Here is a 12,139-nt window from a genome sequence, read left to right as displayed (position 1 = left end):
GACTTGCCTTCGAGGCGGTGCAACGAAGGGTTCACCAGATTGATTCCTGGGATGAGAGGGTTGTCCTATCCGAGATAGGAGCCAGGAGTCGGCCATTTGGCCCTTCGAGGCTGCTCCGCCATTCCATGAGATTCATGGCTGATCTTCGACCTCAACTCCACTTTCCCGCCCTTTCCCCGTACCCTCTGACTCCCTCGCTGATCAAAAATTTGTCTAACTCGGCCTTGAATGGATCAGTGACTCAGCCTCCACCACTCTTTGGGTAAAGAATTCCAAAGATTCGCCTCATCTCCGTCTTAAGTGGGCGACCCCTTATCCTGAGACGATGACCCCCTAGATCTGGATTCCTCTGAGGGGCAACGCCCTCTCAGCATCTACCCTATCGAGTCTCCTCGGAATCTTTTGTTTTCAGGAAGATCTCCTCTCATTCATCCAATGAGTATAGACCCAACCTGTTCAATCTTTCCTCACAAGACAACCCTTCCATACCCGGAATCAACCGAGTGAGCCATCTCTGAACTGCCTCCAATGCGAGTCGGTCCTTCCTTAAATAAGGGCACCAGAACTGTACGCAGGACTCGAGGTGTGGTCTCACCAGCGCCCTGTACAAGTCAGGAGTGCGATGGAATACTCTCCACTTGCCTGGACGAGTGCAGCTCGACGACACTCGAGAAGCTCGACACCATCCAGGACAAAGCAGCCCGCTCGATTGGCGCCCCATCCAGCTCCCACATAAGAGGTTAGTGTGCAAAATTAAAGCACATGGGATTGGGGGGAATATACTGGCATGGATTGAGAATTGGTTGACAGACAGGAAACAGAGAGTAGGAATAAATCTTTTTCGGGGTGACAGGCAGTGACTAGTGGGGTACGGCAGGGATCAGTGCTTGGACCCCAGCTATTCACAATATATATCAATGATTTGGATGAGGGAACCAAATGTAACATTTCCAAGTTTGCAGATGACACAAAGCTGGGGTGGATTGTGAGCTGTGAGGAGGATGCAAAGAGGCTCCAATGTGATTTAGACAAGTTGGGTGAGTGGGCAAGAACATAGCAGATGCAGTATAACGTAGATAAATGTGAGGTTATCCACTTTGGTCGTAAAAACAGAAAGGCAGATTATTATCTGAATGGTGATAGATTGGGAAAAGGGGAGGTGCAACGAGACCTGGGTGTCCTTGTACACCAGTCGCTGAAAGCAAACATTCAGGTGCAGCAAGCAGTTAGGAAGGCGAATGATATGTTGGCCTTCATTGCAAGAGGATTTGAGTACAGGAGCAGGGATGTCTTACTGCAGTTATACAGAGCCTTGGTGAGACCACACCTGGAGTATTGTGCGCAGTTTTGGTCTCCTTATCTGAGGACGGATGTCCTTGCCATGGAGGGAGTGCAGCGAAGGTTCACCAGACTGATCCCTGGGGATGGCAGGACTGTCCTATGAGGAGAGATTGGGTCGACTAGGCCTATATTCACTAGAGTTTAGAAGAATGAGATGTGATCTCATCGAAACATGTAAAATTCAAACAGGACTAGACAGACTCGATGCAGGAAGGATGTTCCCGATGGCTGGGGAGTCCAGAACCAGGGGTTCATGGTCTCAGGATACGGGCTAGGACACCAAGAACCGAGATGAGGAGAAATTTCTTCACTCAGAGGGTGGTGAACCTGTGGAATTCTCTACCACAGAAGGCAGTGGAGGCCAAGTCATTAGATGTATTCAAGAAGGAGATAGATATATTTCTTAATGCTAAAGGGATCAAGGGATATGGGGAGAAAGCGGGAACACGGTACTGAGTTAGATGATCAGCCATGATCATATTGAATGGCGGAGCAGGCCCGAATGGCCTACTCTTGCTCCTATTTTCTATGTTTCTAAACATTCACTCCCTTCACCACCGGCGCACAGTGGCTGCAGTGTGTACCACCCACAGGATGCACTGCAGCAACTCGCCAAGGCTTCTTCGACAGCACCTCCCAAACCCATGACCTTTCCCACCTAGAAGGACAAGAGCAGCAGGACATGGGAACAACACCACCTGCACGTTCCCCTCCAAGTCACACACCATCCCGACTTGGAAATATATCGGCCGTTCCTTCATCGTCGCTGGGTCAAAATCCTGGAACTCCCTTCCGAACAGCACTGTGGGAGAACCGTCACCACACGGACTGCAGCGGTTCAAGAAGGCGGCTCACCACCACCTTCTCAAGGGGCGATTAGGGATGGGCAATAAATGCCGGCCTCGCCAGCGACGCCCACATCCCATGAATGAATAAAAAAAAAGTCAACACAAGGGAGCAAAGGAAGGCGAGTAATTTGGCCGCTCGCGAGGACATGGTCCTGTCAGCTCTGAATACCTTTCTGCCCCTGCACGCAAAGGAAGATGGTCGTGGTTGTTGGAGGCCAATCACCTCAGCCCCAGGACATTGCTGCAGGAGTTCCTCAGGGCAGTGTCCTAGGCCCAACCATCTTCAGCTGCTTCATCAATGACCTTCCCTCCATCATAAGGTCAGAAATGGGGATGTTCGCTGATGATTGCACAGTGATCAGTTCCATTCGCAACCCCTCAAATAATGAAGCAGTCCGTGCCCGCATACAGCAAGACCTGGACAACATCCAGGCTTGGGCTGATAAGTGGCAAGTAACATTCGCGCCAGATAAGTGCCAGGCAATGACCATCTCCAACAAGAGAGAGTCTAACCACCTCCCCTTGACATTCAACGGCATTACCATCGCCGAATCCCCCACCATCAACATCCTGGGGGCCACCATTGACCAGAAACTTAACTGGACCAGCCATATAAATACTGTGGCTACAAGAGCAGGTCAGAGGCTGGGTATTCTGCGGCGAGTGACTCACCTCCTGACTCCCAAAAGCCTTTCCACCATCTACAAGGCACAAGTCAGGAGTGCGATGGAATACTCTCCACTTGCCTGGATGAGTGCAGCTCCAACAACACTCGAGAAGCTCGACACCATCCAGGACAAAGCAGCCCGCTTGATCGGCACCCCATCCACCACCCTAAACATTCACTCCCTTCACCACCGGCGCACAGTGGCTGCAGTGTGGACCATCCACAGGATGCACTGCAGCAACTCGCCAAGGCTTCTTCAACAGCACCTCCCAAACCCGCGACCTCTACCACCTAGAAGGACCAGGGCAGCGGGCGCATGGGGACAACACCACCTGCACGTTCCCCTCCGAGTCACACACCATCCCGACTTGGAAATATATCGGCCGTTCCTTCATCGTCGCTGGGTCAAAATCCTGGAACTCCCTTCCTAACGGCACTGTGGGAGAACCTTCACCACACGGACTGCAGCGGTTGAAGAAGGCGGCTCACCACCACCTTCTCAAGGGGCGATTAGGGATGGGCAATAAATGCCGGCCTCGCCAGCGACGCCCACCTCCCGTGAACGAATAAAAAAAAAACTCTGAGCCAGGCAATTTACCGGCCGGCTAAAGCTGGTGACGTCGGCCAACTGCACCAGTTGTAATACTCTCAGACTCCGATCACTGCTCTAATTAATACTCACCTCCCGTTACATTTCGACAACGCATCGCTCGTCTCCGTCTCCGTCCCCCGTCTCAGCCCATCTGCTGCTGAAACCCTCGCCCGTGCCCTTTGTCGCCTCCAGACTCGACTATTCCAACGCTCTCCTGGCCGGCCTCCCACCTTCCTCCCCTCAGTAACCATCAGCTCATCTGAAGCTCCTGCTCTCCGTCTCCTAACTCGCACCGAGTCCCCGTTCACCCATCCCCCCCCCTGCGCTCGCTGGACGTCCCTCCGTGGCCCTCGCCCCCCCCACCCCTCCCTATCTCTGTAGCCTCCTCCAACCCTCCGAGATCTCTGCCCTCCTCCGATTCCGGCCTCTCCTCGATACCCATCGCTCCACCATTGGCGGCCGTGCCTTCAGCTGCCTGGGCCCTGAGCTCTGGAATTCCCTCCCTAAACCTCTCCGCCTCTCTCTCCTCCTTTAAGACGCTCCTTAAAACCTCCCTCTTTGACCAAGCTTTTGGTCACCTGTCCTAATATCTCCTTATGTTCTTTTATTATTCGTTCATGGGATGTGGGCGTTGCTGGCGAGGCCGGCATTTATTGCCCATCCCTAATCGCCTTCTTGAACTGCTGCAGTCCGTGTGGTGAAGGTTCTCCCACAGTGCCGTTAGGAAGGGAGTTCCAGGATTTTGACCCAGCGACGCTGAAGGAACGGCCGATATCCTGGCCGCGGAGTGGGGGGGTCCCAGGGGTCAAACTTGAGAGACCCTGTGAGTCAGACGTTGCTAAGTCTGAGATGTGAACTGCGTGCTAACGACCCCGGAGGGTCCCTCGAGGGGGCTGCGAGGGTTTGTCCGAGTCTTTGGAATATGTATCTCGGCCGGGGGTGGTGGGTTGGGGAACAGAAATCCCAGTGTTCTTGCAACCGTGACCCTCGCCCCCTTCCCCTGACCTGCACTGTGACCCTCGGCCCTTCCCCTGACCCCTGACCCTTGCCCCTTCCCCTAACCTGCACAGTGACCCTTGCCCCTTCCCCTGAACCCTGTCCTGCACGTGACCTTCGACCCTTCCGCTGAACCCTGTCCTGCACTGTGGCCCTTCCCCTGACCCCTGACCTGCACCGCAACCCTAGACCCCCTTCCCCGACCCCTGTCCTGCACTGTGACTCCTCCCCTGACCCCTGACCTGCACCGTGACCCTAGGCCTCTTCCCCTGACCCCTGACTTGCACCGTGACCCTAGACCCCCTTCCCCCGACCCCTATCCTGCACTGTGGCCCTTCCCCTGACCTCTGACCTGCACCGCAACCCTCGACCCCTTCCCCCGACCCCTGTCCTGCACTGTGACTCCTCCCCCAACCCCTGACCTACACCGTGACCCTAGGCCTCTTCCCCTGACCCCTGACCTGCACCGTGACCCGAGACCCCCTTCCCCCGACCCCTGTCCTGCACTGTGGGCCCCTTCCCCTGACCCCTGACCTGCACCATGACCCGAGGCCCCCTTCCCCCGACCCCTGTCCTGCACTGTGGGCCCCTTCCCCTGACCCCTGACCTGCCCCGTGACCCTAGGCCTCTTCCCCCCGACCCCTGACCTGCCCCGTGACCCAAGGCCTCTTCCCCCCGACCCCTGACCTGCCCCGTGACCCAAGGCCTCTTCCCCCTGACCCGCACAGTGGGAGGAAGGTATCTGGAACTTGGAACTCTCGGCCCTTGGTGACGTGAACAAACAGGAAGTGCGATCTGAGGGGGGGGGCGCGGTCTCTGACACCGTTTCCTCCCCGTGAGGTCATGCGACCCTGTTGCCATTCAAAATGCGTTCAGTTCCACCCCGCGGGCCGTGCTCTCACACCAATGGACGGGGGTCAGACCGTCCATTTGGTCACAGTGTGTGGTGAGGAGCCGAAGGGTGAGGGACGGAGGGAGGGACGGAGGGAGGGAGGGAGGGAGGGACGGTCACCCACCTGGGACTTGGCGCCAAACCCAGACCCCCAGACAGGAGGCGGGACAGAGACTCTTCTGTCCCGAAGTTCGGAGGGGGGGAGGCGGGAGAGGGAGGGGGTCGAGACTGGATGAGGCATAGCATCGGTCGCTGACCTTTCACCCCCCGCCCTGGGAACAGGGGTCAAACCCAACCTCGGACAGAGGGCATGAGGAAAGCTGGAGATTCGTTCCCGATCGAACCCTGGACCTGCCCCCGGGAGTGTTTGATGGGACAGTGTAGAGGGAGCTTTACTCTGTATCTAACCCTGTACCTGCCCTGGGAGTGTTTGATGGGACAGTGTAGAGGGAGCTTTACTCTGTATCTAACCCTGTACCTGCCCTGGGAGTGTTTGATGGGACAGTGTAGAGGGAGCTTTACTCTGTATCTAACCCTGTACCTGCCCTGGGAGTGTTTGACGGGACAGTGTAGAGGGAGCTTTACTCTGTATCTAACCCTGTACCTGCCCTGGGAGTGTTTGACGGGACAGTGTAGAGGGAGCTTTACTCTGTATCGAACCCTGTACCTGCCCTGGGAGTGTTTGATGGGACAGTGTAGAGGGAGCTTTACTCTGTATCTAACCCTGTACCTGCCCTGGGAGTGTTTGACGGGACAGTGTAGAGGGAGCTTTACTCTGTATCTAACCCTGTACCTGACCCTGGGAGTGTTTGATGGGACGGTGTAGAGGGAGCTTTACTCTGTATCTAACCCTGTACCTGCCCTGGGAGTGTTTGATGGGACAGTGTAGAGGGAGCTTTACTCTGTATCTAACCCTGTACCTGACCCTGGGAGTGTTTGACGGGACAGTGTAGAGGGAGCTTTACTCTGTATCGAACCCTGTACCTGCCCTGGGAGTGTTTGATGGGACAGTGTAGAGGGAGCTTTACTCTGTATCTAACCCTGCACCTGCCCTGGGAGTGTTTGATGGGACAGTGTAGAGGGAGCTTTACTCTGTATCGAACCCTGTACCTGCCCTGGGAGTGTTTGATGGGACAGTGTAGAGGGAGCTTTACTCTGTATCTGACCCTGTACCTGCCCTGGGAGTGTTTGACGGGACAGTGTAGAGGGAGCTTTACTCTGTATCTAACCCTGTACCTGACCCTGGGAGTGTTTGATGGGACGGTGTAGAGGGAGCTTTACTCTGTATCTAACCCTGTACCTGCCCTGGGAGTGTTTGATGGGACAGTGTAGAGGGAGCTTTACTCTGTATCTAACCCTGTACCTGACCCTGGGAGTGTTTGACGGGACAGTGTAGAGGGAGCTTTACTCTGTATCTAACCCTGTACCTGCCCCTGGGAGTGTTTGACGGGACAGTGTAGAGGGAGCTTTACTCTGTATCTAACCCTGTACCTGCCCCTGGGAGTGTTTGACGGGACAGTGTAGAGGGAGCTTTACTCTGTATCTAACCCTGTACCTGCCCTGGGAGTGTTTGATGGGACAGTGTAGAGGGAGCTTTACTCTGTATCTAACCCTGTACCTGCCCTGGGAGTGTTTGATGGGACAGTGTAGAGGGAGCTTTACTCTGTATCTAACCCTGTACCTGCCCTGGGAGTGTTTGATGGGACGGTGTAGAGGGAGCTTTACTCTGTATCTAACCCTGTACCTGCCCCCGGGAGTGTTTGATGGGACAGTGTAGAGGGAGCTTTACTCTGTATCTAACCCTGTACCTGCCCTGGGAGTGTTTGATGGGACAGTGTAGTGGGAGCTTTACTCTGTATCTAATCCTGGACCTGCCCTGGGAGTGTTTGATGGGACGGTGTAGAGGGAGCTTTACTCTGTATCTAACCCTGTACCTGCCCTGGGAGTGTTTGATGGGACGCTGTAGAGGGAGCTTTACTCTGTATCTAACCCTGTACCTGCCCTGGGAGTGTTTGACGGGACGGTGTAGAGGGAGCTTTACTCTGTATCTAACCCTGTACCTGCCCTGGGAGTGTTTGATGGGACAGTGTAGAGGGAGCTTTACTCTGTATCTAACCCTGTACCTGCCCTGGGAGTGTTTGACGGGACAGTGTAGAGGAAGCTTTACTCTGTATCGAACCCTGTACCTGCCCTGGGAGTGTTTGACGGGACAGTGTAGAGGGAGCTTCACTCTGTATCTAACCCTGTACCTGCCCTGGGAGTGTTTGATGGGACAGTGTAGAGGGAGCTTTACTCTGTATTGAACCCTGTACCTGCCCCCGGGAGTGTTTGATGGGACAGTGTAGAGGGAGCTTTACTCTGTATCGAACCCTGTACCTGCCCTGGGAGTGTTTGATGGGACAGTGTAGAGGGAGGGAGCTTTACTCTGTATCTAACCCTGTACCTGCCCCCGGGAGTGTTTGATGGGACAGTGTAGAGGGAGCTTTACTCTGTATCTAACCCTGTACCTGCCCTGGGAGTGTTTGATGGGACAGTGTAGAGGGAGCTTTACTCTGTATCTAACCCTGTACCTGCCCTGGGAGTGTTTGATGGGACGGTGTAGAGGGAGCTTTACTCTGTATCTAACCCTGTACCTGACCCTGGGAGTGTTTGATGGGACGGTGTAGAGGGAGCTTTACTCTGTATCTAACCCTGTACCTGACCCTGGGAGTGTTTGATGGGACGGTGTAGAGGGAGCTTTACTCTGTATCTAACCCTGTACCTGCCCCTGGGAGTGTTTGATGGGACGGTGTAGAGGGAGCTTTACTCTGTATCTAACCCTGTACCTGCCCTGGGAGTGTTTGATGGGACAGTGTAGAGGGAGCTTTACTCTGTATCTAACCCTGTACCTGCCCTGGGAGTGTTTGATGGGACAGTGCAGAGGGAGCTTTACTCTGAATCTAACCCTGTACCTGCCCTGGAAGTGTTTGATGGGACAGTGTAGAGGGAGCTTTACTCTGTCTCTAACCCTGTACCTGCCCCTGGGAGTGTTTGATGGGACAGTGTAGAGGGAGCTTTACTCTGTATCTAACCCTGTACCTGCCCCTGGGAGTGATTGATGGGGCGGTGTAGAGGGAGCTTTACTCTGTATCTAACCCTGTACCTGCCCTGGGAGTGTTTGACGGGACGGTGTAGAGGGAGCTTTACTCTGTATCTAACCCTGTACCTGCCCTGGGAGTGTTTGATGGGACAGTGTAGAGGGAGCTTTACTCTGTATCTAACCCTGTCCCTGCCCTGGGAGTGTTTGACGGGACAGTGTAGAGGGAGCTTTACTCTGTATCTAACCCTGTACCTGCCCTGGGAGTGTTTGACGGGACAGTGTAGAGTGAGCTTTACTCTGTATCTAACCCTGTACCTGCCCTGGGAGTGTTTGACGGGACGGTGTAGAGGGAGCTTCACTCTGTATCTAACCCTGTACCTGCCCTGGGAGTGTTTGACGGGACAGTGTAGAGGGAGCTTTACTCTGTATCTAACCCTGTACCTGCCCTGGGAGTGTTTGACGGGACGGTGTAGAGGGAGCTTTACTCTGTATCTAACCCCGGCCTGTACCTCGATGATTGTCTGTTCTCCCAGTGCTCCTCAGCATGTGCTGTTCACTTTGTGGGCCAGATGAAACAGTTGCGGCCGTGCAGGGCTCCCCTCTCTCCAGTACGGAGTACGAGACATACTTCTCAGCCTTGACGCCCGTCTATCGAGCTCGGCTCGTCTGCAGGAAACGTCTGAATTCAGGCTGTGACAACAGGGACGTCGCCACCCTGGACCAGCTGGAGAATCATGGACTCGTCCCAACAGGTGAGGGCCGTCCCAATCCTGCCTCCGCCGAGCCCCGCACAAACCGCAGGAAAGGCCCAGGCTAAATTCTCGGCCGAGTTTGAGCTTGCTGATGCACAGTTGTCTGGGGGCAGGACTGGGGGGGCTACAATTGACCCTGGGTTCGGGAGGGGGAGGGGTGCGAATCAGCCCTGGGGTTCCCGCTCCCCATTCCCTGTCCAGAGACCCCCTGGGTTGGGGAGGTGGGCTAATCGGCCCCTGGGGTTCCCGCTCCCCATTCCCTGTCCAGAGACCCCCTGGGTTGGGGAGGTGGGCTCATCGGCCCCTGGGGTTCCCGCTCCCCATTCCCTGTCCAGAGACCCCCTGGGTTGGGGAGGTGGGCTAATCTGCCCCCGGGGTTCCCGCTCCCCATTCCCTGTCCAGAGACCCCCTGGGTTGGGGAGGTGGGCTAATCGGCCCCTGGGGTTCCCGCTCCCCATTCCCTGTCCAGAGACCCCCTGGGTTGGGGAGGTGGGCTCATCGGCCCCTGGGGTTCCCGCTCCCCATTCCCTGTCCAGAGACCCCCTGGGTTGGGGAGGTGGGCTAATCTGCCCCCGGGGTTCCCGCTCCCCATTCCCTGTCCAGAGACCCCCTGGGTTGGGGAGGTGGGCTAATCGGCCCCCGGGGTTCCCGCTCCCCATTCCCTGTCCAGAGACCCCCTGGGTTGGGGAGGTGGTCTAATCGGCCCCCGGGGTTCCCGCTCCCCATTCCCTGTCCAGAGACCCCCTGGGTTGGGGAGGTGGGCTAATCAGCCTCTGGGTTTCCCGCTCCCCATTCCCTGTCCAGAGACCCCCTGGGTTGGGGAGGTGGGCTAATCGGCCTCTGGGGTTCCCGCTCCCCATTCCCTGTCCAGAGACCCCCTGGGTTGGGGAGGTGGGCTAATCGGCCCCTGGTGTTCCCGCTCCCCATTCCCTGTCCAGAGACCCCCCCTGGGTTGGGGAGGTGGGCTAATCAGCCTCTGGGGTTCCCGCTCCCCATTCCCTGTCCAGAGACCCCCTGGGTTGGGGAGGTGGGCTAATCGGCCCCTGGGGTTCCCGCTCCCCATTCCCTGTCCAGAGACCCCCTGGGTTGGGGAGGCGGGCTAATCTGCCCCAGGGTTCCCGCTCCCCATTCCCTGTCCAGAGACCCCCTGGGTTGGGGAGGTGGGCTAATCGGCCCCTGGGGTTCCCGCTCCCCATTCCCTGTCCAGAGACCCCCTGGGTTGGGGAGGTGGGCTAATCGGCCTCTGGGGTTCCCGCTCCCAATTCCCTGTCCAGAGACCCCCTGGGTTGGGGAGGTGGGCTAATCGGCCCCCGGGGTTCCCGCTCCCCATTCCCTGTCCAGAGACCCCCTGGGTTGGGGAGGTGGGCTAATCGGCCCCCGGGGTTCCCGCTCCCCATTCCCTGTCCAGAGACCCCCTGGGTTGGGGAGGTGGGCTAATCGGCCCCTGGTGTTCCCACTCCCCATTCCCTGTCCAGAGACCCCCCTGGGTTGGGGAGGTGGGCTAATCTGCCCCCTGGGGTTCCCGCTCCCCATTCCCTGTCCAGAGACCCCCCCTGGGTTGGGGAGGTGGGCTAATCTGCCCCCTGGGGTTCCCGCTCCCCATTCCCTGTCCAGAGACCCCCCTGGGTTGGGGAAGTGGGCTAATCTGCCCCCTGGTGTTCCCGCTCCCCATTCCCTGTCCAGAGACCCCCCCCTGGGTTGGGGAAGTGGGCTAATCTGCCCCCTGGTGTTCCCGCTCCCCATTCCCTGTCCAGAGACCCCCCCCTGGGTTGGGGAGGTGGGCTAATCTGCCCCCTGGGGTTCCCGCTCCCCATCCCCTGTCCAGAGACCCCCCCTGGGTTGGGGAGGTGGGCTAATCTGCCCCCCCGGGGTTCCCGCTCCCCATTCCCCGCCCTGTTGACCCGCCAACAATCGCTCACGGAGAATGGGGCCAACGAGAGTCAGGGCCCCGGGGAGAGGGAGAGGGGACTCCCGCCAGATACCTGGAATAATGTAAGCCTCCATTCTCCATCCACAGTCGCCGTCTGCAGCGACATTCCCGGATTTCCAGACTTCTCCGACTTCTGCGAATTTGCTGCCCACCGATGCGCCACTGGAAACTTTTATGCCAAGGTGAGAGTCGGGCTTAACGATGCACAGGCCCGGAATGAAGCCTGGGCCTTTCCTGCTGACGGTGAGGTGGGGGGCGCTTGACTTGACGTCTCCCGGTTCTGCCGCTAATCCCCCCCTCTCTCCTCCTTTCTCCCCCCCCCCCCCCCCCGCCCACCCCCCCGCCCCAAAACCCCGCTGCAGAGAATCCTTTGCTTCGAGGACGTCACCCGACCCACGAGCGAGCGGCCGCGGGCCGAGCCGCGCCAGGCGAGACCGGGGGCCTGGAGGCCCGGCCTCGGCCGCAGGAGCCGGGACCTGGAGTACGAGGACTTGCTGGACTTCTGGGGCCGGCCGCCGGCCGAGGGGGAGGGCCCGCCTCCCTCGGAGTTCGAGGTGGACGAGAGCCTGGACTTCAGCTTCGAGCAGCCGCCCTCTCGGGAGAGCGACCTGCGAGATCTCTTGCAGCGGCTGAGGGAGCCGCGGGCCAACCGGGCGGCCGGGCGGCTGAGGAAGGCCGTGGGCCGAGGCGACAGTGGGGCCGTGGACCTGGAGTCGCAGAGGCTGCTTCAGGCCCTGAAGGAGGCGGGTGGGGGCTGAGGCAGGGAGGGGGGAGGGGGGAGGAGGAGGGCGGAAAAAACGATGGCTCTTGTCAATAAAAGACCAACTGAAAGACCGCCATTGCTGCCTCCGATTGCTTTCGTTCTTTGCACTGCGTTTGGGGCGTTGGTTATACAGACTGGTGTCGCTCAGTCCCCCCTCTCTCAGGGAGATATCTGTACACTGACTGGTGTCTCTCAGTCCCCTCTCTCTCAGGGAGATATCTGTACACTGACCGGTGTCTCTCAGTCCCCTCTCTCTCAGGGAGATATCTGTACACTGAC

General features: G+C 57.7%; 1 protein-coding gene across 1 annotated transcript; it reads left to right on the top strand.

The window, feature by feature from the left end:
- On the top strand, window positions 1-11,857 carry LOC137312298 (uncharacterized). The gene is made up of 4 exons (XM_067978897.1): window positions 1-739; window positions 8,949-9,167; window positions 11,185-11,279; window positions 11,460-11,857. Exons 1-4 carry the CDS (start codon window positions 529-531, stop codon window positions 11,853-11,855), a joined length of 921 nt encoding a protein of 306 aa, XP_067834998.1. The 5' UTR covers window positions 1-528; the 3' UTR covers window positions 11,856-11,857.
- Window positions 11,858-12,139: the final 282 nt, after the last annotated feature.

The sequence above is a fragment of the Heptranchias perlo genome, unplaced genomic scaffold (assembly GCF_035084215.1).
Source record: "Heptranchias perlo isolate sHepPer1 unplaced genomic scaffold, sHepPer1.hap1 HAP1_SCAFFOLD_416, whole genome shotgun sequence".
In the NCBI taxonomy this organism is placed as follows: Eukaryota; Metazoa; Chordata; class Chondrichthyes; order Hexanchiformes; family Hexanchidae; genus Heptranchias; species Heptranchias perlo.
This window is presented reverse-complemented; position numbering and strand designations above follow the sequence as displayed.